Source organism: Semicossyphus pulcher, unplaced genomic scaffold (assembly GCF_022749685.1).
Source record: "Semicossyphus pulcher isolate SPU_LCO1_2020_fin unplaced genomic scaffold, fSemPul1.0.p SCAF_16, whole genome shotgun sequence".
NCBI lineage: Eukaryota > Metazoa > Chordata > Actinopteri > Labriformes > Labridae > Semicossyphus > Semicossyphus pulcher.
Genome location: NW_027211670.1, coordinates 21,197,365 through 21,222,821, shown reverse-complemented (window position 1 = coordinate 21,222,821; position 25,457 = coordinate 21,197,365). Strand labels below are relative to the sequence as shown.

Genomic DNA, 25,457 nt, shown 5'->3' with positions numbered 1-25,457 from the left:
CCACTTCCCCCCCGACTCGTGCTTTCATCTGACGGGGATCAAAACCAGACTGCGAACTGCGAGATGGTTCAACCAAAACCACAGAGAGCGGGGGAAGGGCGGGAGGTGGCGTAAACAAAAACAGAAACAGCATATATGTATGTCAGACATACGGGAGGAAACTATTGAGATAAAAGAATAAGGGAGACTAAAGGAAACCCAAAACCAAAGAAGGACAGGAAATCAGAGACATGAGGGTGGACGGCACAAGGACGGATTAATGGAGAGAAAGAGAAAGTCAACACTTATAGATTTTACTGGACTAAAGCAGTTTTGCTTAGCACTTAGCACGAGGCAGACAAGTCTAGGAGACTCAAAGCGAGGGCTTTTTGACTTCTGACAAACGCTGATGCTGAAAACTAATCAAGAATTCTGCTTTTCCTCAGAGATGATTTTGACTAGACTAACTGAAAATTCAGAAGGAAAGTTTCATAGGCTTCCTGGCTGGAACACCCAATACGTAACTACCCCTGCAGAGAGCATCTGCCCGCGCTGTCTTACATAACGAGTGCTGTGGCTGAGAGCAGTGGCCTGCATCGCAGGTGGATGTTTCCAGAGCGACATTCTCCACAGGTCACTGCCTGGTCTAAAAACTGCTCTGCAGCCAGTGAGCAGAGTCATTAATCTCTCATCTCTCCTTGTGCATTACTGCAGCTCTATCTCATGACCCCCGCAGGCTCGGTGCATTCAGGTGAGCGATAGAGACAAGGACAGCACGTGGACAGTATGAGCAGACGTTTAAACATTACACAGGCGACAATGCAAAGCTGAATTCCCGAGGAATTCAAGGAGATGACAGTGGGAACACAAACAGTAGACGGGTACAAACACATAACAAATACACACTTTATGCACACAGAGAGTGAAAAGTTTGCATACACAAACCAAACAAGAGAAACAGTATAAAGGAGTTGCTACTGCACCTGTGAGTCAGAGATTTCGGAGGGTTTTTCTGTCAGGCTGCTGCTCTCTGCAGGAATCAGGTCGTTGTACTTTGTGCTGACGTCTTCATCAGAATAGTGAAGGCTGCCTGGACTGGGCCTGGGAGGAGACCTGAATGAGAAACAAAGACTTTTAGAATGATTCAGCGCTGACATCACAAAAACAGTGAAACCAACCCCGAGTGTAGCCAAACTTACTCTGACAGGAAAAGTAGGGGAGAAATTATTGTTCGGTCACAGTTTGAATGTGCAGACATCCTTGTTCAGCTCTGAACTTCTATACGTCTTGTAATTGTGCACGTACAGCTTTCCTGTGCCGTTAGTAAGTGGTCATTAGGACATTGTTGGTGCCCCCTGGTGTAACTCTATAACAAGTGCTTAATAATTTAGGTATTTGCGGGACGTTCCTGTGGACTACTGGTCGAGGACACAACATCCTCAGTCACCAACATCACCAACTCCTACTTTCTCTACTCTCTACTTTTAAGTATCATCCATCCAAACAACCATCCATCCATCCATCCAACCAAGCAACCAAGCAACCATCCATCCATCCATCAATCCTAGCGACCAACCAACCAACCATCCATCCATCCATCCATACCGCTTACCCTGTTCAGGGTTGTGGGGAAGCTGGAGACTATCCATCCATCCATCCATCCAAGCAACCATCCATCCATCCATCCATCCATCCATCCATCCAACCAAGCAACCATCCATCAATCCTAGCAACCAAGCAACCATCCATCCAGAGGCGGGGTTATTGGACAGATCACCTGACACATAGAGACAACCTTTCATGCTCACACCTACGGGCAATTTTAGAGTCACCAATGAACCTAACGAGCATGTCTTTGGACTGTGGGAGCAAGCTGGAGAGGGAACCATGCCCGAGGAGAACATGCAACTCCACACTGAAAGGCCCACTTTGTCCAAACCGGGGTTTAAACCAGGAACCTTCTGGCTGTGAAGCAACAGCGCTAACCACTGCACCACAGTGCAGCCCACTTTCAAATAACAAATGAAGAAAAACTACAGTGAAATTTATATTTCAAATAATGTTTGTCTTTTCGAGCAATCAATCATTCTTGATATAGCGCCTTATCACAACAAAAGTTTTCTCATCAGACCTTTAGAGCAGGTGTAGACTGTACTAAGTCACAGAGTGTCAACTAAATCCATGAGCACGCACTTGGTGTCATATTTCCACTGTTCAACTTCTCATGAATTGTTTTGGCGAACAATAAAGTAAATGATGCCGTAGCAACTTCTAAAAGATCCTGTCTTCTGATATTACAAACGGCCTTGCAGGCTTTGCTTTAGAAGAGGCCTTCAAACTCGTGTTACTCAAACTCCACTTCCTGAATTGTTCTGTCATTGTCCCACGAGTAAGCGACAGTGCATGCAGCCATATCTCATGTCGCTCTAACACAAGGATGGTGAATGCCGTGCCATCCAACCACTCATTTTCTTCCCCCATCAAACATTGTTGTTTTGTTGTAGCTTCAGTAGATCTCAGCGAATTGCTTTGCAATCGTAATTATTAGAATTGACTTCCAAAATTAAGCTAATATGACCTTCTTTACTGACTCTAGATATCATATGAAAGCAGCTGCTGATACACATGCCAGTTTAGCTTTGTGTGCCTCTAGGCCTCCTACATTCTCCTTAATATCCGAGACACTCCAGTAAGCACTTCCTTACGAGTCCACATGTATCACTGTCTGTCTGTGTGTGTGTGTGTGTGTGTGTGTAGGAGTGTGGCTTGATGAGAATCATGGGACACTCATGAGATGGCTGCCTACAGCCAGTCTCTCCTGGTATGAATAATTCCCCTCGATTCAGCCCTCACTGTGGGCTGAGGAATGTCAAACCACCGGGCCCTTGTGACTAAATTATAAACTGAACTCTTGCCGCGCTCAAGAGGTCATCAAGCAAACGGCAGCCTGAGGCTTTGATCTGGCAAATGTTATCAGAACTTGCACGAGTAATGGTGCGGATTAAACTGTCGGTGGCATGCTGCGGCGATCAAATATATCATTTAGATGTAAATTTAAAGAGTATAAGTGATGGGATTGAGCAAAGGGAGGATCCTTTAAGTTTTTGTGAAGTAAAACAGGGTTGAGGAGAGGTGTTAAGAACATCTAAAAAATGGGATTAAGAAAGTGGGAATGAGGAAAAAATGAGGGCAGAGAAAGATAAAATACTTTGCCTAAAATGGCGTTCTCTAGTCAGGGGTTCTTTAAGTAAATACAAGAGGAGAAAAGACTCAGGGCCTAAGCTCCTCCATATTTTCCACTGTCCCCGTCCTGCTAAACAAACACCCATCTGTTTCTGCTGATTGGTGCTGGTTTGGCTGAGACTACTGGGACATACTGACTCCTGTTCATTTTCCAGGCCAGAGTGTCGGCAGCCAGTCGCTGCCGTTGGAGCCGCTGCTAGAGCAAACACACACACACAGTCGTTTTACACGTCGAAACCACATTTGCATTTTTCCAAATAAATATATTTTGAAAGCATTTCAAGAATGTTGTGGGTGAATTCCAGCAGTTTTCTCGAGGGGCGGTGGGATTGAGAGTGTGGTGTGGAGGAAATAGAAAACTCCACTGGGAAATCACAAAGCAAGCTGTAAGTAAATTACGCCCAATGAGTTATATTAAAGTAGATTAATTCAGTTAACTTGAGTGGAGGAGTGAGACGTGTACACAGAGAGCTACATACAGTATGCTAAAGGCTGGCTAATTTTGTGTGATATGTCTGTATGTGTATATTAAGAATGTTACAACGATTTCATTTAGCAGATTCTTTTGTCCAAAGCGACGTACATCTGAGAGTTAGTACAACACAAGCAAGGATCAAGACGGGAGGGAACAATGTGCGATCGGACACAGGTGTTGACAGGTAGTGCACAGAGGCAATGCACAGGAAGTATCGAAGCTGATTTATTTTTTAAAAATGTTTTAATATTTTTTTAATTTATTTTTAATTTATTATTAAATGATTTATTTTTTTCTTATTTTATTTAAATTTGTATTTATTATTTAATTATTATTTAATTTGTTTTATTTTTTTTTATTATTTGATGTAATTTCTTTGAATGTATAATTATTTAATTATTATTTAATTTGTTTTATTATTTTTATTATTTTATGTACTTTTAAATTTTTTTTTATTTTTATCATTAGTATTTTTATTTCTTTATTTTTGTATAACTATTTGAGAATGTGCAACAGACCTCAAGTATCTCAGTCTATGCAGACATACTTAATTACTCTGTTAACAATTTATGGACACTGCTTTTCTAACTGCAATGAGAGGTGCATTTCTCACTAAGCGTTGATTAGTCCTGTTTTCCAACCAAAGAGGAAGAGGTACTGCTAAAGAGGAGCTAGCCCGCTAACCACACACCTCCAAGAGCTTTTTTCCGATAGATTCATTCTGATAGAGCGCAATGTGTCTTACTTACTAAAAACCACATCCACAGGAGTGGAAAACAAGTGGCACCAAATCTGCAACCAAGGGCTGTGAGCTAACGCTGTACGTAGCTAAAAACACAAGACTGTAATATGCCAAAGGATTGTTTGATGTGCCTCATAACTGAATAACTGAGGCCTGTCTTAGTTTGCATTTTCCTTACCTTGCTTTTTATGGAGAAATGATCCCACTGAACGGGCAGACGTGATTTACTGGAATATTAACAACCATTTTATTCAATCGCCATCCTCCAATGTTGAAAAGATAACGTGCAAATTAAGACTTCACTGGTCCTTTTTTACTACTACCATCAAGGGCTAGATTTTAAAGATGGCGGTAGCTGATGAAGCATTGGCTGATGTGTTGGACCAGTCAACGTAGACTTTCATATGGACCGGCCAAGGTTCATCACATAATTCAAGGTTCCATTTGTGCTGGAAGAATCCTTACTCTAAAGCGGGACCTAAAATAGGCCTTCCAAGAACTACGATTGTTCCCAGTTCTCAAAATCAGAAAGAAAAACATGAGGCATTGTCCTTCAAAGTTCCTCTGGTCTGAAAAATCTCTTGATAATATTTGCCATTCAAATTGGATGCCGGAGGTGATAAAAGATTCTGAAGATTTCTAAACTCTAATCAAACTCAGAGAACATCACGACACAGTGTTAATCACAGCTCTGAATTCCTGTCTGCACTTATTCCCTAAAGGACCCTTCAGCGTAACCTTTACCAACCTGCATTCCTCAGCAGTCCTTGCAGCTCGCCCCCCTTACAACACAACCAAACAAAGAGCTGCAGCCAACGTGAAGAAATGCTATTGAGGGCCCGCTGGGACATTATGATAAACTGCCTGTTTAAAAACATTGAGAAAGCTCAGCCCACTCTCACCTCTCCTCCTTGACTCTCATACACTGTCGAGTGAGGCGTAAATTATTTATCAGCTCTCTCACATGGACAGAGAAGGGTCTACTTAATCCTCTCGCAGCACAAATTCAGGCAGCAGTAGGTCTGGTAAGAAATGAGAACCAGGGGGCGAAATCAAATCTGCCCCCGGTCTTTACTCATTATCAGGCTCTCCTCTCGCTACAGTCGCCTGTAGGGACTCATTAACATGTCTGAAGTGTTCAAGAGCTTTGTCACTCAAGAGTGTTTAAAACCATGTTAATCTACACTGAATTACTTCACCAGGACCTCCCAAGACCCCAAACCAGAGTGTCAAAGAAGGTTTCATACTACTCAAAGAGATTGAGACAAAGCCACACAGGAATGATGCTGTTAAATGCTTCCTTATTGATCACAGCAGCAGTAACATATTCACATGGATGTCCAACACATGTGGGACGCAGTACAAATACTTAGTTTTCAGGTATCTGTATCTTACCTGAGCATGTTTTTCTGTCTTTTACCCCATTACATTTTAACGCAAATATCTGCATTGATCATTTTTATTTCTCATCGTTGCATGTCGCCTCCCAAACATCAAAAAAAGATTGAAAACCTTAATGTATGGGAAAATAACCACATATAGAAGATGACTCCTTGGTGTCTCCATCAAAAAATATTACGTGCCACAGGCGTAAAAGATGAAACTCACGAGATGGAAACTTGAATGCATAGATGAGGCATCTTCCATCCATCCATCCATGTTGTTCCACTTGTCTGGGGCCGGGTCCCTGTGGCAGCAGGCTCAGCAAGGTGACCCAGACGTCCCTCTCCCCAGCAATGTTTCCCAGCTCCTCCTGGGGGAGTTGTTCCCAGGCCAGACGGGATATATATCTAATCTCGCAGGCTACCACCGAGCTGGATCTTCTCCTAGTTAGATGTGCCCAGAGAACCTCCAAAGGGAGGCGCCCAGGAGGCATCCTATTTAGATGCTTGAACCACCTCAACTGGCTCCTTTTGATTGAAGGAATACCGGCTCTACTCCGAGCTCCCTCCAGGTGTCCGAGCCTCAAAGGCTGAGCCCAGACACCCTTCGGAGGAAACTAATTTCAGCCGCTTGTATCTGCGACCGCCTGCTTTCCGTCACCTGCCAAAGCCCACCTCCTCATGACCGGTTGACAGGTGGGGATTGGAACGTAGATCGAAAGCTTTGCCTTCGAGTTCAGCTCCCTCTTCACTGCAACGGTCCGGTACAACGCTTTCATTACTGCTGAAGCTGCGTCGACCCGTCTGTCAAGTTTACCCTCACTCGTGAACAAGACCCCAAGATACTTGCATCTTTCAGTTGAGGTACTTGAGACTCACTCACCACCAGGAAGATGCATCTTGTGAGTGCGATATCTGTGACCGATGGCGAGATCGTGTAGCTACATGGATGACAGTTATCCAACCAACTTTAGGCGACGTCAGAGCAAATTCAGAGCAGCAGGACGTTCCTCATCCAACTGATGTGAACATTGTAGCAAAGTTAATTTTTATTATTTTCCATATATTCTAAGATTAATTTTAAGTGGAATGTCCTTCAGACGGCTACTTTTATTTTATACTTTGAGTGCACTTCAGAATCGGCATCTTCACATAAGAAGTTTATTCAGTATTTCTGCTTTGACGAGGTCTTTTTTATACAACTATCTGTACTTCTACTTGAGTAAAGAATGTGTCCAAGCAGCAGTCTTTGTGCCGTCCAAGTGGATTGGTTGAGAGAATCCGACCTGTGCTGGGAAACAGATCAATCGAGTGAACGTAAGTGTTGCTATTGTACTTCTCCTCGACTTCATTTTAACCTCCTTACGGTGCCAAAGGGAAGCATGGACAATTTAAGTAGTGACAGATTAAGTTGTCTGACACCAGAAGTGAACTGCATTGACTCTCCGGTGAGGATGATTGAATTTACAGACATGCATATCGGCCCTTTTGTTAATCTCTCGACAAATGCAGAGAAAGCCTCCATCCAAAATCAACCGTAAATGTCATTTGCAGTCTGACACGGCTCTGAGTCAGACTGAATACAGCAGGATTAAGAGAGTGTTTGATTTCTGATCCGGGTATCGAGGCAGAGGACTTCACCCTCTCGTTGGTATTCCGAGACCGGAGATCAAGATGGGGCATTAATCTGTAATCGGAGGCTCAGGTGTCTGGATTTGGGCTCCTTCCGCTTTGGGCTGAGTTCAAAGCGTGAAGTACATCTGTGCATTCTTTCATTCCCGGAGTCTCCCTCTTCAAGCAGGAGACATAATAGGGAAGCCCCCTGGAAGCTCCTCAAAGACCTGCACCTGCTTTGATCTGTCCTCGAGGCCACATACAAATGCACGCACGCAAACAAATTTCTCGCACAAAAACAACGTCCGTGCATGCAGACTTACGCACGTGTGCACAGGCAGGAGGATAATTCCTTTCTGTGAAACATCAGAGTGCACCTGTCTCCTCCAAATCCCTTTACCCAGTCTGTAATACTACAGAAGGCTGTGATACGCTGACAAACCTTTCAACGGTCTCGAAATCAACCTAAAGAGGAACAGGAATGATCTTATGCAAAGTAACCAGTCAGACTATTAACCCTGTTTTTAACACACGGTCATGGTCTCGGCACGCTGCGCGTCTTACAGCCGCTTACAGCTTATTTAAGGATAAATTATAGCGAGTCAGTTTATATGCTTCTTTAAAATAAAAGATTTAAGTCCACGTTGTCAGGAAGGGGAGTTTTTTTCCACAGAGTTGAAAATATTCCAGGCACAAAGTTAAGTTTCCATGGATAACCCAAATGAATCCTCTGGTCTGTAACATCTCTGGGTGTGGATCACTGACCTGGTGTAGACGCCGTTCTTCCTGCAGAAGGAGTTCTTCACAGACAGCCGTCGGTTGTTGAGCTCCAGGGCGGGGAATCGCCCCTCGTCCAGGCTCACCATGTCCCCGTGCGTCAGAGCGTTGCAGTTGGAGTTGTTACCTGGACACACGTACAGAGACACTGTGTGACCACAGGCCAGACGGAACAGGGGGGTTAGTGTGTGGGAGGACGAATGGAACTGATCAATGATGTGATCAGGGAGTGATTGAATGAACTAAACTAGGATTTGAAGGATGGGAAAATAGGCAAATGGTGACGGTGCTAAATAGAGACATAGATAAATGAATGAGAATATGATTGATGGGTGATTGGTAGGGATTTTGTAAGGTCTTTTAGACCAAGTTAAAGGTCCTCTGTCATAAGGACATTTTTCAATCTATTGTTAATGACAGCTTCAAGGTGGCGGCACACGGCCCAGACAACGCCCAACTCACCTCAACATTCCAAAGTTGCTGGTTGCAGTCTTTAGAATGTTCTGGAAACCAACTGCCAGCTGCACACTGCGCAGACACCAGCTGACTTTTGTTTTTGTTAAACTAAAGTGAGTGATTAACGGACAGATAGCTAACCGATGTTAGAAAAAGAAAGTCGTGCGTACTGATGTTCCTCACGCAAGTATAGGCTAGTTGTCATAGGAACGCACTCTCAGAATGTTGCACACTGACCCGACAGTTGGTGCTGGCTGGAGTTGGTCGCGTTTGTCTGGGCAGCGTGCAGCCACCTTAAAATTCATTTGATGTATTTAAACAAGGTATTTTTATATACTTTATTGCTCTGATAAAAAAAAGAAAAAAGGTAAAATGTTGAAAATTTTACAGATTTTTTTGGCTTTCAGGTTTCAAGAAAAAGTCCACTCAAGTACTTAAATCATGAAGGATTTTTGTTATTTAAAGTGATAGTCAATTATTTATACAAAATACTTATTCCTTTTCTTGATAAAAGTTAGATGAAAAGATAGATTCTACAAAAATGCATCTGGAGCTAGATACTGATTAGCTTAGCTTAGCTTAGAATGACGACTGGGAACAACTAGCCTGAGGTGTTAATTAGCGAGTGTTAGCCATATCGGTATGTGGATTCCGTTACCTTCAGATATAGCAAAGCTAGTTCTTCCCCATGATATCCAGTCTTGGTAAGCTAACATAACAAGCTGCTGGCTGTAGACTTACATTGAAGAGACAGATACGAGAGGTGTATTGAACTCTTTAAGTCTGGCACAGCTTTTATGTCTAAAGCTCTGTTTCTTAAAAAAACACAGATACAGAAGGAAACTTTCACATCAATAATACAACCATTTCTACGACAGGTTAAACGTATATTAAACACAAAATGGAAGGACATGGCATCACAAGTAACAAGTGACATATATGTTGCTCATAGACACACGTATGCAAAATACTTCAGAAGATGACAAATGACAGGGCCTCCCAGTGTAAACGCAGCCTGTAAATCACACATGAATGGGCGATAACACAACTATTATGCATGTGCCCCTCATGATTAATGAAACTGTTCACGCTATGAAGTGAAAGTGACACACTTGCCACGCTGCTCTACGGTAGATTAATGTTAGCCTGGGCTGCTGCTCGCCATGTTACAGGTTAAAACCACTTTCACTCATCCAAAGACTTATGTGGGGCCGCAGAGAGGCCGGGACCTCCGCGGTTGCTCTGGGCTACTTGAGGTCAATTGGTGGTTACGCAAACACACAGAAACAGAAGAAAAACCACTGGGTAGGTCCAGCAGCCCGGGCCAGATTCCTAGAGGGGGATATGGAGGCTTTTTGAGAGCGTCTTTGTGTTGGAGTGAGAAGGAACCTCTTGTTTTCCCTCCGTCAGTCAGGGAGATGGGCAGTGACCCGCAGGGAACCCCCCCTCCCCTACCCTCTCCCCTGCCTGGCAGCTAAACAGGCATGGCAGAAGTGCTGAGCAGAGGGAAATACCCGCTGATGTCAGAGCTGCACTGAATGGACAAGTATGCCCCCCACTCCGCCGTCTCCTTCTCCTGCCTCTCTCTGCCTTTTTGTTCTCATGCCGCTCACTCAATTATCCGATTCATTCAAAGTTAAAATATACCACTCCGAAGAAGTTAACCCAAGTTCACCACTGCGAATCATTAAATCTCCGAATGAAGCGTAAATCTTTTATCAGAAACAAGTCAAGTCATCAGATTCTCAGGCGCCCGGGTCGCTGGGTTAGCAGCTTCCCTAATGGTTAAATGCTCCATTTAATTGCGCAATTGTGTGCACTCACCTGATTCCGACTTCTTGGCATACTTCTTGCTCTGTCCTCTGATAATGAGGATGAAAACAAGCAGCAGGATGAAGATGAGCCCAACCAGAGCCACCACAACCAGGAACCACCACTCCTCGTAGAATGGAGCCACTTTTTGGGCTGGAGAACACAGAAAATTACAAATCATGATTGTTAAAAGCAGTTACACATATTTCTGTGATGTCTGTATAACCTATGGGAATTGATTTTCCTCGCTGACGGTCGCTTTCCTTTTTAAACAGTTTGCCTTCATCTGAGCGTCGAGTTTGTTTCTTTTTCTTTGGATTTTCACTTATTTTTGAAGTTGTATCTGTAGTCATCTGTAGCCATAGTGGATTACTGTTTACCAGTGTTGTGACCAAGTCATCTTTGCTCAAGTCCCAAGTAGCCTAAGTCTCAAGTCATTTGGTCCAAGTCTCAAGCAAGTCTTGTCAAGTCACTTTTTTCCCATCCAAGATCCAGCACTCTTACCTGTAGTATCCCCACTTTATTAAAGAGAAAAGACAAGGTGTTAGCAGCCAGTCTAATAATGATATTATTGGCCAGTTTATATAACCTGTTAAAAAGTATGACAATGAATTGTATCTGTATTATCTTGGCACAGACGCAGCCGTGACGTTGGTCTGGTCTGAGACCGTATTGAGTAGTAACGAGTACGACTGATGAGGCTTCTATTTAGGGGCTTTGATGTTGCGTGTTGCCATAGCGATGAGTTTAACGGACAGCCAGTCCTCAAATCATGACAATCACATACCGGGGAGCTTTTTGAGTCGTCCAATCATGATTCCCAGTTTGCGCTGCGTACATACTTGACAGTTAGACAGAAACTTGACAACATTGAATTTTATCATTTTATATTTAACAGCTAACATTCAAACTTATGAACACACTCGAGTCATCGTGCCTCAAGTCCAAGTCAAGTCGCAAGTCATCAAAACAGTGACTAGAGTCGACTCGAGTCCAAGTCACCAAGTCCACATTTCTGCTGTTTACTCGCAACAAGTTTGAAGCAACAGATACATGAAAACTCACCTGATATAGAAGGAGAAGGTAGACTTGGGGAGCCGTAGCCGTAGTCGTTCACTCCAATAACTCTGAAGTCGTAGCTGACGCCTTGCTTCAGGATATCCATGTTGAATGTGTGCGATGTCACTTCCTTGGGGATGTCCTTGATTAGAATATCCCACAATCCCTCATCTGTAACCGGGTTAAAGTTGTAATGTTTGGTCAGAGGAGGCGACAAAACTTGTAAAACATTCCAACAAAGTCAATAAGTCTTTGTTAACAGGCTGTTTGTTTGTTTGATACAAGGCTCCGGTCTCGCTGGCATCTCCCAGGGTAATTCATAATTCCTGCAAATATTACACAATCCATCAATTTCACTGTTCTCGTTAAATTTACAGCAACCGTATCTACATCATAAATAGCGGCGCGGGCCATATTTCAAACGCAGCAATGTGAGATGTCATGCTGCTCGCTTTGGAGATCCTGCCAGACACCATTTATTACACATGGCTGCTTGTAAACATCGACGCAACTTTGACTCTTTTAATGGGATACGCAAACATAAACAAGCACTGGAGTTCATCTGTCTTGCTGTTGAAGTTCGGCAAAAGTTAGAAGAGCTGATGTAATTTGATTTGCAGACAAAAACAAGTCATTAAGTGATATGATACTGCGGAGAGTTACGGCCCTCGGCATATGGGTAACAGAAGATAAGGGGGAATTAGGGAGCTTTTCAAGTTGGTTTGACCATCTTCATCTCCCCTGGGCTTTAGCCTACAACATATGTCATCATTAAAAGTGCTGGAGAAAACGCCCCTCCCTCGCTGTGAGCCCCCTACCATCCATCACCATTTTAACCCTGCCACAGCCTGTCAATCACACCTGAAACCGGATGCCGATCGTCTCAACTGCAGCGCCTCGATCAATAACCCATTAAAACAGCAGCGACACAGACACCGGGGCAGCAGATGTTGACACTTTAAACCACTTTCCTTTTTCAGAACCGTCAGGAGGGCTAACACAAGGCGAGGTGCACAAACTCATGACAGAGAGAGGAGATGGTGTGGATGTGTCTTTATGCAGCTGAGGCACACACCTGACGGTCTGGCCTCGATCACGTAGCGAGTGATGGGAGCACGTCCCGGGTCCCCGCTGGTCCAGTGGATAGTCAGGGCCGAACCGTAGCGCGTGATGAAGGGTTCTCCCGGGGGTCCTGGTGCTCCTGAGGAAGAAAAGTTCAGCGTTAAAGTAAACATTTGAAATTTAAATATTATGTTATATGTTTCACTGTAGCGCCCGGGAGCACCCGTCATTTTTAGGTCCTTTCCAGTTAATCAAAACAAGGTTTAAGCTTTTATTGTAGATACTCTAAAAATATAACACAATGGTCTTTATTCACTTATGAAAGCTGTTGTGAGGCAGATCCTGACCCTCTGTTCACCATGGAAAGAGACAATTGTTGACAAAGACATTGTTGGTTCAAGTCCAAGACCTACCCGGCTCTCACTTACAGAGATGGACACGCTTTTCCAGGCAGCATTGTTTCTTAGCGTCACTAGTGCAGCTACAGGGTCGCAGCGACTTTTTCATATATAAATTTGGCTGTTTTTCACGTATAAGATGCAGCAGACATGACCTATGACCACATTGTTGTTTGTTCTTGTAAAACTAGTGTTGGTTAAAGTTGAGGACATTTCTCTTTTATTTTGAAAGACTTGTGTCTCACATTTTTACCATCAAATTAAAGATGCAAAGCGACATTTCTTTTGCTAGAAATCCCATCACATAATTACTTACTCTCCTGTCGTTGTTGGAGACAAATCCTTTCAGTCGCTGCGATTTGTACTCCCATAGTTTTTTCTCTAGTTGCCAAAGACACAACCTTTTACCACATGATTTTTTGTTTGGTTCTACATAATTACTGTGCTGGTTGGAGTTTTGCCCACCAACTGAGCTCAATAAGCACCCCATGAAAGTTAGCTTTTAATGTTCTATTTGGTGATGACTCAAGACTTTGTAAAAAAGATTGAAATTCTACATATTCGGTGTCAAATTGCCATTTTCTTTCTGTTTTTGAAATAGAGCTGTTTGTTTGGATTGTGTTGTAAAATTCTCATTTAAAGGAGCAGTTCGCCCCTGGAAAAAGCCACTGTCAGTCAAAGCTGGTGTTCTCTGTAATCGATAGAAGCAATAATGTTGGAAATTAGCGCCATGGCTGTCAAGAACGTTAAAAAACAGTTTGTAGTTTCACCCATTCTACATTCCTACAACACCCAGTGTGCATTGCGCCCCTCCCTCTGAAAGGAGCGGCCCAGCGAGAGACACTGGAGTGAAATACTAAAACGTTTTCCAGTCAAGGACATTGATCGCTGCAGGCAATGGCTCAGAGCGGTACAGAATCCGAAATACTATGAAAATATACCGGTGGATCGTCTAAAAAATCTTCAGGTCTGCAGTCTACATTTCAAACCTGACGATTTTGAGCGAGACATGACATCGGAGGCGGGCGTCCTAGATTGAGGAAGTGTAGTTTAGCGAGCTCCCTGGCCTCTGGTGGAGGTTTTCCAGGGCCCATTGGAGAAGCGGATAGTGTCCTCCAAAGGCACAGAGAGAAATTGCTTTTTTTTCCTGCCATAATAGCATTAGCTCCCCATGATAGCGTGATAGGACTGAAATCGGCAAACTGGCCCTTTAAGTGAGGGTTCTCAGTGACAACCCAAAACCCTTCTAGCAGGTTAAGGTTATTTTTCTCAACAAACATCACAACAGCTACCTTCTCCAGGTCCGGTGGTGATGTTGGCCTCCACCTCGGGCCCGTAGATGAAGGTCTTGGCCCGGATGCGGAAGTTGTAGGTGATGCCGTCAGCCAGGTCCCTGAGCTTCAACCAGAGCGGGCCGCTCCCCTTCACGTCCACCGTCACTGTCTTACTGACGCCTGGGGGGGAGGGGGAGTGGAGACAGTCGGCACAGGCCACTGAGGACTCTAGACAAACAAACCACATTTAGAGCAGGTCTTACACAGGCCAGGCAATGTGGGAGCACGCTCGACACAGGCAGACACAGACACAGTGATGGAATTAGTAGTGGGAAATATGTTGGCATTTTTGCGCTGTAGTCACGCATCATTTGTAATGACAGCAACATGTGGATAAGGTTGCAATGATTCACAAGCTGTTAAGGTCAAGGTGATGATTAGCTGATAGCCCAAGAAAATGCACACCACAAGATTTTAACCAGGTCGAGCTGTATTGATCTTAAACTTGAATTTATAATCTTGGAGTGTGCATAAAGCCTCTAAAGAAGCCAGCAGCCGTTTTTTCAGCAGAGAGAAGTGAGGAAGGAGAGCTTACCATCTACTGGTGTGGAGGGTTCATAGACCAGACGGTAGCCCTCAATTATGCCGTTAGGGAAGGTGGGCTCGCCCCAGGACACATTGACCGAGGTGGTGGTCAGCTCACTGAAGTGGATGAAGCTGGGAGCGCTAGGGGCTGGAACATACAGAGGTCACAGGTCAAGGGCTGCATGGGAAATGGTAAATAAACTTGGTAAATGCGTAAAGGATTATTTTCCCAGTGACAAATATGGCGGACATTTGGTGGAAACATGGGTGCATACTTGTGTGGGAGGCTATGTGTCTGTTTGCGAGAATGAGGGCTCATTACAGAGCCTATGATGAAGATTAGCTAAGCTCCAGAAACAACAAGAAGTTTAAACATGTGTTTGATAGTCAACATAGTTCGATCTTCTGCAAATGCTAACTTATTTTTGGTAGATGCAAAAAGCGCCACCCACAGAGTGTTTCAGCTGCTGTTTGTTCCTTATTTTAAAGCTTCTGTTTTCTTTGCACCATTTTCCCCTTAGCACAGTCTACATCTGCATGCCTTGACTGCTGCTGCTTTAACTTTCTTTTCTTACTGCAGATCCAGAACAGCAGTTGTGAAAAGTTGTTCAGCAGGAGTTCAGACGCTTGCAGCAGACAAAGAGCCTTTTGTCTTTTGAAAAAGATGGGATAACTATCCCCGCAGTGCTACTCCCACCTCCCCCTTCCTGCTTGTCATCTACTTCCACCTCTCACGACAGTGACCCATGAGGGATACTGCTGGGAAATCTGTGAACATCTTCTTTTTCTTCCTTTTTAATGGGCCAAGTTGCAATATAAAAAATGCACCAGAAGTCTAAAAATGGTTTCTTTTACACGGGGGTTTAAGAAGGGAAGTCAGACAAAAGAGAGAGAAAGAAAAGTGAGGAAAAAAGATAGAAAGACAGAACGAGAGAGAAAGAAAGAAAGAAGGAAGAAAAAGGAAAGAATGGGAGCAGCTTGGTCCGGATGTATTGTAGACATATCGTGCCTGTAGACAGGAAGCTTGCTTTGAATTTCAATACCATCTTTTTTTCAGAACAGGAGACTCAGCGAATGAGTTCTGGAGTGGCTTTGCTGATTAGGAACTTATGCTCAGTGTGTGGTTCCGCTAACATCGTTTGGCATGCTGACAGCAACGATTAGCATCATCTTCACAACAAATTCGCTCCTCGCGGTTGACTCCTCCACTTTGAGTAAACTCAGAGGGCCCTCCAAACTAAAATCAGCAGCACATAAATATGACAAATGAATGAACATGGCTGTGCGGGCTGTAATTTATCTGCTTTAGTCGTGTCACCCGTTTAGCTCATTCATCTTCAGCTTGTCTTCTTCTGCTCAGCACCTCTCCATCACGTGTTCATTCATTACACACAGAAATATTTGTTTTACTGTATTGCTTGATTGCAGAAGTGCTGAGTGTTGCAATAATTTACCATATTTACACCATCGGCCATTTTCCTCTCAGGGAAAGAAGCTCGGATGCTGTAATTATGTCGCACTGCTGATTTCTAGCTTTGCTTTCCTATCAATGTAGGGAATTCCACAAATGATTCCCATTTCATTGCTTCCCGACTGATCACTCGCTAAAAAGACAAGAGATAGTGAAAATCTGGAAGGATCTAGGGCCATATTCCAAGGTCAAATAGCTGCTTAGTCACAACAGCTAATTCCAGCATTCAACAACTTACTAGCTAACATCGCCATTAGCTAGCTACTGGGGAGAAATATCTTTTTTTATCGCATCATGTATGACTATGAAACGGTAATGTTAGCTAGGAAATGGTGGCTGCTAGTGTAATGGTAGCTAACTGAATTAATAGCCAACCAAAAAGACAACGGATAGCGAAAATGTGGAAGGATTTTGTGGAATCATTTCAAAATAAAACAACGTGATAACTCATTAGCAAACATTAGCATTCAACCACTTCCTAGCATACATTGTTTTTTGAAGGTGTTACAGGATACATTAGTTAAATTGTAAAGTCCTAGCTAACAGTAAAGTTTACTAGCTAATGGTAATATTAGCTAGAATTGGTTGAATGCTAATGTTAGCTGCAGTACCTCATTAGCTATCATTAGCAAACAATAGTGTTCAACCACTTCCTAGCATACATTGTTTTTGGATGGTGTTACAGGATACATTAGGAAAATTGTAAAGTCCTAGCTAACAGTAAAGTTTGCTAGCTAATGGTAATGTTAGCAAGTATTGGTTGAATGCTAATGTTAGCTGCTATACCTCATTAGCGATCATTACCAAACATTAGCGCTCAACCACTTCCTAGTTTGACAGTGTTACGGGATACATTAGGAAAAGTGTTATTCCTCGCTAACTGTAAAGTTTGCTAGCTAATGGTAATGTTAGCAAGTATTGGTTGAATGCTAATATGAGCTGTTTTACTGATTGGGTTATCCAATATTTAGTTTGGCCTTGAAATATGACCACATGTCCCTCTTATTATTCACGACCGATTGTATTCCCAGTTGCTGATCAATCGAGAAGCTTTGTAATGATTTGTAGGATTGCTTTTGTTTCTAAAGTTATTCATGATGAATAAAGGTGAAGCATATTTATTACCTGCTTGCTGAGTGCGTCCCCTCGTCGGCGGGCTGCGGGGTCCATCCCCAGCTGCATTAAAGGGGGCCACACTGATCATATAGGTGGTGTAACCGGTCAGGTTCTTCAGCTTCACCCCTCCCTCAGGCATGAACAGAGTCCGCAGGCGCTCCGTCTCATTCTTGCGCTGGAACTCCCAGAAGTAAACCTTCATGGAACAGGAGACGCATAAATAAATATTAGATCTACCGAAGTCTCCAGAGAACACAGCTACTTCTGCTTCAATAAAACTCAGCCCCATTTCAAAATCTCTTAAGGGAAACCAATTTCATTTTATTTCCTGTAAATGTTTTCTGAGCAAAAGACTAAATCTTTCATTGAAATCCCCTCTGGAGAAAGCGTGAGCTAAAAGTGTAAAAATGTTCATTCAATTGTGATCACGCTAAAGAGATGTAGTCTCTTGTGGAACACAAAAGTATTTAATGATTGAAAGAGTAGACAATACTGTTTCCTAATTGAGACGTAAGCCCGTAAGACGTGTTGATTCTGGGCCGAGTGTAGGAAATCTGACCTTGTAGCCCTGGATGTCTCCGTTCTGCGCATCCACAGGGGGAGGCTCCCATGTCACGTCGAGCTGGGTGGCTGTGGCGGACTGAATGGCAACTTTCTGGGGCGGTGCTGTAGGCACTGTTGAAACGCCATCACATCAGTTAACCGCACATTAAAGGCATTTTAATGCATTGGCTTTACATTTAGGTAGGTCAAATTACACCTTAAAGCTTAGCGTGTCTCAACACAGGATATGGTGTGGTATAAACAGAGCTTGATTATTGTATTTACTTCTATGATATTAAAAGATGCTAGTATTCAAATCCACATACCCTCCTACACTTTAATATAGTAATGTGTTATCATTTCAACAAGGAAAATACAAAAGCCATCAAAAAAGAACATATTAACTCAATTTGAAGTCATATGGGGAAATAGCTAAATAAAATCTATATAAAAAGAAACACTAAACCCACTTGCATTGAGGGTGGTCTTATAATTCTGCACTTCAGTCTGTGTTGATTGAAGTGACAGGAATTGTACATACCTGCTTCTCCCACAAACACCTCCTGTGGCGGGCTGTTGGGCCCCTCTCCCACAGCGTTGTATACACTCATGCGTATCTCATAGCGCTTGTGTTTACTTAGCTCTGCAACAGAAGTAAACAAGCGGGGATATACAGTTAGGAATCATTTAACATCAAACTGAGATGGCTTATTGGTGTCCCAGCAACCCGTGCAAAACTCCTACTGGGAATTGAACACTTATTTTCTGTTGTATGCTGTAATTACAGGAGAAATGTGTGGCCATCTGCTTTTGTAGTGCTTATCCAAATAGGCTGACATGTGCAAACCAAGGAGTATGTTGGACTGTGCGAGCTTGTGTACTCTGTGTCCAAGCTTTTCTGTACACAGAGTGCCTCCGCTGAGCTCGGTGGAAGTGTTTGTACCGATGGGATGTGAATGTAAGCAGCCAAATGCTGTGTGAATCTGGTCGCCACTCTGCTTTTCCTGTATCACTATTCATGATAGCAGGGTGCTTGAGACATATGCTGAGATCCAACAGAAAGATTTGCTTTTTTAGGCAGGGATTGAATCACTTGCATGTGTTTGTTTTGGTGCGATAGAGACGAAGCAAAACTTACTGTCCAATTCATACTGGTTCAGAGTTGAATCGCTCAGATTGCGGATGCAGTAGGGGGCTGAGGTGGAGAGAAGGAAAGACAGCAGAAGATAAAAAAAAGGATGAATTAGCCAAACAATAGTATTAGTGTCCAAAGGCTAATATTTTGTTGTTGAGAAGAGCACCACTATTGTGATAAAAACCCACACAATCACAGTAATCAAAGCTCAGAGTGAGCCCCTGAATGACTCAACAAGAGTTAGATTATAGGCTTAGTTACACAGAGCAGCAGAAACACAGCAGCTCCTGAGTAAACCTAATAATAGCTTGCAGCTGATAGCTAGTGATCACAAGATGAAATGTTTTGCTGAGAAGTGTCAAGACTGGCGGGTTGATGTTGGGAACAGAGTAGGCCTGTATGAAAGTTTTACTCTGATGGAAATAATGGTGCTGCTGACACACATAGACTGCGCAGGGATAATAACGACGGCAGAGTCTCATAATTGTCTCAAAATGTAAAACCAGAGGAAGAAAACGCCACATTTCTTTCCCTCAGTATACCACTGCTGCATACATTTTGACTTACAATTTCTGTTCTTGGTTTATTTCTTTAGATTATGTAGAATCATTTAAATTATACACATTTAACATATACTGATATATACTATACACATACATATATATGCATATACTATACTTTAAAAGCTTTAAATGCCAGGTGTACGCTGGTCAAAGCACCAATGATACAATCAAATTTAAATGGCAACGAAAAATTTAATTTTCTCTTCTACAACAAAGAAGTAGCCTTCAAGCAATAATCTATATTACGGCTAACATAATAAACCACAATAAACTTCTTTAGAGCGGCAAAGAAGAGCAGATTTTATCTAGCTGTTCATGTGACGTTAGCAAACAACAACAAGCTAGCAGAGAATGTAACATTACTCAAAGCTAGCTAGCTAAATGTATCAGTGTTTTTCAATTGCACATTTTAAAGCTCTATTTCTTTCTTAAATTCAAAGCTCAGATGGTTAAAACTGGGAAAAACACAAAATCAAGCAGTTTGATGTTCGGGGGGTTTTCTGACACTCCCTGGCAGCCGTTAGCTGTGCTGCGGCTAACGCTAGCTCCGCTTGTTGCTAGGTGCTCAGCTTGTTTTTAGGTAAAGATTACTTTGGTGACCAGAACCATGCCATACAACAATTGTAGCAATCGTTTAACAAACATAAAGAATCAGTAGAATAGCTTACGGCTGTTAATGAAAATATATTAAGTAAATGTTCCCAATGGTATTGGAGGGATACACAGTCAGCTAATACCCAAGTCTGGGTATTCAAACAGGGTCCAAATGGAATTGAAACATTTCTAAATGCAACCAACTGACAGCCGATCTAATTAAAATACAAATTGCAATAAGTATTTTTGTAGAGAACCAATGGTGAAGAGGGTAAATAAGACAAGTTGTTATGTTAGCTGCAGTGATTCCTCACCAGTCAGCTCAGCCCAGGTGGACGCACTGTTGATGGTATGAGCTGAATAACTGCGCAGACGGTCATACAGCAGCTCACGATATCGAACCCGAAAGCCCAGCAAGATCCCATTGATCTTCTCCTCAGAGGGGGGCTAAAAGAGGAAGAAAGTTAGGAAGTTAAGGTCTGATCTAGCAGATGTCTGCTGTTCTAACTGAGTCCCAGAAATAGCTTTGAATTCTGCATGTGACCTAGTTTCAGTTTAATCGAGGTCGGTAATTTGTTAATTTCACCTTAATCTGCGTTTTAGTTGTATGTTTCTTCACTGTGATAACTCCACTTAATCACCCTGTATTTTGTCTCTAACTTACCGTCATTGAAGAGACTTACAGTAAGTGAAACTCCTCTCAGACTGAGCTCACCCACAGGTGAGTCACATGGAGAAATCCCCCATGGTTGATCATGACCGAGAAGGGCCAGAGGCAAGAAAACAAGCACCTCTCTGTCCTTATAAACTCTACAAGTGTTCGCCATAAAAGTAAAATTGTGGCTTGGAGCCTCCTGTTTTCCTCTTTATGACCTGTTAATTCAGGTGTGAGTGTGGGAGAGGGGTGTGTGTGAGTGTGTAACATCCAGTCTGTAAGTATAGGCCTGCTCTGTACACCCATGGTCTTTCATTAGAGGCAACTTTCTCAGACTTTCATAAATTTTACAAACAATGAGACATGAAAAACACTGTCTGGTCTTACCTTCCAGCGGATGAGCACCGAGGTCGTTGTGTGCGGCGTGACAGACAGAATGTTGGGCGCTTCGTCTGGTGCTGAGGCGATAAAAAGTGTGATAAATGAGCTTAATTGAGCTGAAAATGTGCACATTGCAAGATGCTTAATCTGTCCATGTGCAGTGGCATTCATGGAGCATAAACACACAATAGTTAAAACAGAAAAGCCATTGACGGATGAGTCAAAAATAGCAGCTGGAAACATTAGCAGACAGAACATTTATTTAGTTTGTTAAAGCACCACTGGGCAAATCTTGCCAAGGCTTTTATGTTGCCCTCTTGTCTCATGGTAGCTGCAGATGGTGCACACATGACGTAACCTGCTGTCTTTGCCAGTAGCGTCTGCTTCAGAACAATAGGCCAATTCATGCAGACTTAAACTCTTTTCATAGGGACACAAAGGAGTGTAGTGTTAATATCGGAGCTAAAAATAACTATACATATATGGATTTTGATACAGTACATTTGCGATAATGCCTTATCTTGTCTTATCTATGCTTGAGGATAACCGATTTACCACTCCGGAGCTCAAATGCTGTGAAGGGAATCGAACAAATTGTCATCAATTGGCCGCTTCAAAAGTGATAGGCAAGTTAAATTACAAAGGATAGTAAAAATCTAGAAGGATATCGAGCCATATTTCAAAGTCATACAATATATTTGATAACCTTTTAGGTCCTTTTAGAATAAAGCTAAAGCTATAAGCGACTTTTGAGCTAACAGACCTAGCTAACACTTTACGCCTTTCCTACCGTATCGTGTAACTCTGTTAGATCGTAATGTTAGCTAGGACTAGGGATGCACTATATTGGATTTTTTGCTGATATCCGATATGCCATTTTACAACCCTTTTTGCCGATTTCGTATTAGGCACATGTTTTTTTCCAACTCATTGCAGAGAACATCAAATCTCCCCTGTAGTGGATTTGATATCATGCCTACTCTTATTGGAGTGCCCAAAACCTGCAATAAAGCAGACATCTTGCACCCTTCTTCACGCTTGACGGAAGAGGAGTTGTACAAAAGGTCAGGTGTCTGATCACTCACGTTTCTGAGCGCACCTGAATGCAGCATCCCCTTGAACATGGCAGTAAGGGAGACATGCACGGACTTGTTTACTGCACCTACTACGGAGACATCAGTGATCGCCGACGGACTCTTTTTATCGTGTGTGCGTCCATGAATATACGAGTAAGTGAGCTTTGCACTGATGTTTATGTTACACTGTTAGCGTCAGCTATGGCGGCGAGTGTATTTTCGGCGTGTTTGATGTTTTTAAGTCGGTAAAATGACAAGAATGTGAGCTAACTGTTCGCATGTTAAGAGTTCTGAAAGTTGTTTATCTTCTATTCATTGGCTCAAGTTTCTGTGACTTTTTTAGTCTTTATTTGTATATGTTGATAACTTTGTGCAGGCAGTGTGCACACACACTCGTGCAGAGTTAAGGTTGTAGCATTACGTCAAGCTTTTCAGGGAATCATCAAGCATTTAGGCAGAATTAAAGCGTTTTATCAGCAGAAAAATGACATGCTGATGCCGCTAGTCTTTATGCTAATATAAGCTAATTGGCTGCTAGCTGTGGCGTCAAGTTTACCAAACAGAGATGAGAGTGGTGTAAATCTTCAAATCTAACTCATCAGAAAAGGATAATAAGCATATTTCCCAAAAGTGTTCCTTTCAGTTGAAGCTAATTTCCTCATCAAATATTTACGCCGTGTGCTGAGTCTTCTCATTATGTCCTTCTTACCATCCTGTAGAGTCGTGATGGCTTCACTCTCCTCGCTGTACTCACTGTCCCCGATGTCATTGGTGGCTTTTACTCTGAACTGGTAGGATGTGAAGGGCTTCAGCCTTAGGGGGTGGAAGCAGAGAAAAGCCTATCAAGCCCGATGATAAACTACGGCACTGGATCTTAAACCTTTTAAGCTGCTGACATCAAAAGAGAAATATAGTCTCACTGTGGGAGCTACAGGTTTGTGAAGCAAACTACAAAGCACACATTCAACCAGACTGAGACCTAAATGCTGACAGCTGCATTTGCTGAATTTCTTAAATGTCTTTTGACGACTTTAAACCATTTGTTTATGTTCTAAGCCAGACTGAAGAAAACATTACTCTGTGTGAGGATGTTGTTGATCTATGCGGCAGCCTCGGGAATATTCTAATGCAGAGAGACTGTGACAAGATGAATGGTTTCATTTAGTATTATCCTCTGCATCGAAAGTGAACAAATAGATAAACATTTGTAGCAAACAAAGGGGGTAGAAATGTTGAAAAGCTAGTGCACTCTACCGAGACACAATGTAGGAGGCGGCCTCGTGGTTGACGGAGGCAGAGTGGACCGTCCAGTTGCTCTCGGGAAGCTCTCTAAGCTGCACCGTGTAGTAACGCACAGGGGAGAGGCCGTCGCTGCCCGGCTCCCACGACAGCAGGACCTGGCGGGCCTGAACGTCCTTCTGAGGAACGACGGGACGGCTGGTGGGTTGGGGACGAGCTGGACGGATGGACACACAGAAAGAGGGGTTAAACAGGGGGAGGCTTTGATTGACAGATGGTTTGAAAACTAGAAATGGTTTTGGGAAATAACTTTTGTATTTAGCTTGGACTATGCTGAACAGACAAGGGGGAAAAAAGTGATTATGATGAATGAAAGTAGCTGAGAAAAGGAAGTTGCAGAATAAACAATCCACATCTTGCCTTGAGGGAGACAGATGGACTGATTCGCTCTTACAACTGCATCAGAGCGCTTCCGATAAACACCCACGGGGCACAAACACTCCTTTAGAAAACACATCTGCTAACTGGACTGTTAACTGTAATCGAGTGCAGAGAAGCCTCAGTACTGCTCCCTACAAGTTGTGTTATTACTAAGATCACACACCTGCGCCTGCTCTCTGAAATTTTATGTGTTTTTCCTGATTGCCAGTTTACGACAAATGATGGCACAGACTCACTTCAAAAAATCGCTCCGGTTTGAAAAACAACATTAGAGAAAGTGATTTACTCTGTCTGCTCAGTCCAATTATTTTAACCGTGCTGATATTCAGTACAACAGCAGCAACAGTTCTAAAAGTGGTAGATATTAGAACAGTAAAGATCATTTGGCTCCACTTATACAACTAGTTCTACCACCTGACTGGAAGTAGACGGTTGATAAGAGCCTGTTGACAGTTGCTTTGGTGGCGTGTGTGACTCCAGGGAATCAGCTTGATCAAAGGCTGTTTGCTGTTACATAATAAACATTATTCAAAACACCTGAGGTGGATTGGCACACAAAGGTAAAAGTCCCAGCGCTATTACACTCTATATCAGCATGGAATGCCCTTCGTCCAATCAAATTACTTGGTCGGAGCTTGATTTTTTTTGTTTTACGATGTAGATATGCAGTTATAGTTCCATATTTTATAAATTCTGTTCTTAATAAGAGAACAGGATAATCATCTTGTTCACTTGGCATATCTATCTTTTGCTATCTGGAGAAAAACACTTGGTTATCTGGGCGATGATTCACCTGTGAAACTGTAAAACATAGACAGCATTTTTACACATTGTATACCCTGCTGAGACATGCAATTAAAAGTCCCTGTGCCGTGACCTGCGGTTGGGAGAAATGGCCACCACGCACTTTACATCTGGAGAGACTGAGATGTTATAATGAGGACAGAGGAAAAGTGTGTGATAAGACCTGGGACCCTTTATTAAAATAGTGTGTCCGATGTAAACCATTTCAGCTGCGCATATCTGTTCTTCACTTTATACACAGGCTTTTTTTATTATTATTTTATGCTGCTTTACTCCTAGGTAAAGCATGGCATGGCTTGATATCAGGGACTTATGATGTGCTGTTTTTGTTTGTGTTTTCTTTGTATGTTCTGTCTTGTTTTTTTCCTTTCTGGGTGGTGGGGTGTCTGGGAGACACTTGGTTGTGTTGTTTGTGTTGTCTGTATTTTTCTATATGCAAAAAAACAATAACCATATTTATAAAAAAAAAAAAGAAAGTCCCTGTGCCATTATACTCTATATCAGCACTCATGGAATGCCCTTTGTCCAATCAGATTACTTGATCAGAACTGATTGTTGTATTAAATTGTATAATCTCCCCC

General features: G+C 42.7%; 1 protein-coding gene across 1 annotated transcript in view; it reads right to left on the bottom strand.

Moving 5' to 3' along the window:
• The window catches only part of sdk2b (sidekick cell adhesion molecule 2b), a 107,049-nt gene that overhangs the window by 6,882 nt on the left and 74,710 nt on the right, over positions 1-25,457 (bottom strand). Inside the window, exons 29-43 of the mRNA XM_069664046.1 lie at positions 23,647-23,848; positions 23,102-23,205; positions 21,323-21,393; positions 20,595-20,727; positions 19,127-19,183; positions 18,530-18,631; positions 18,005-18,120; positions 17,455-17,641; positions 14,869-15,006; positions 14,292-14,453; positions 12,615-12,740; positions 11,546-11,710; positions 10,493-10,633; positions 8,201-8,339; positions 963-1,092 (exon numbers count right to left, since the gene is read on the bottom strand). Of these exons, the coding sequence (XP_069520147.1) occupies positions 963-1,092; positions 8,201-8,339; positions 10,493-10,633; positions 11,546-11,710; positions 12,615-12,740; positions 14,292-14,453; positions 14,869-15,006; positions 17,455-17,641; positions 18,005-18,120; positions 18,530-18,631; positions 19,127-19,183; positions 20,595-20,727; positions 21,323-21,393; positions 23,102-23,205; positions 23,647-23,848 (1,973 nt within the window). The remainder of the gene's footprint in view (positions 1-962; positions 1,093-8,200; positions 8,340-10,492; positions 10,634-11,545; positions 11,711-12,614; positions 12,741-14,291; positions 14,454-14,868; positions 15,007-17,454; positions 17,642-18,004; positions 18,121-18,529; positions 18,632-19,126; positions 19,184-20,594; positions 20,728-21,322; positions 21,394-23,101; positions 23,206-23,646; positions 23,849-25,457) is intronic.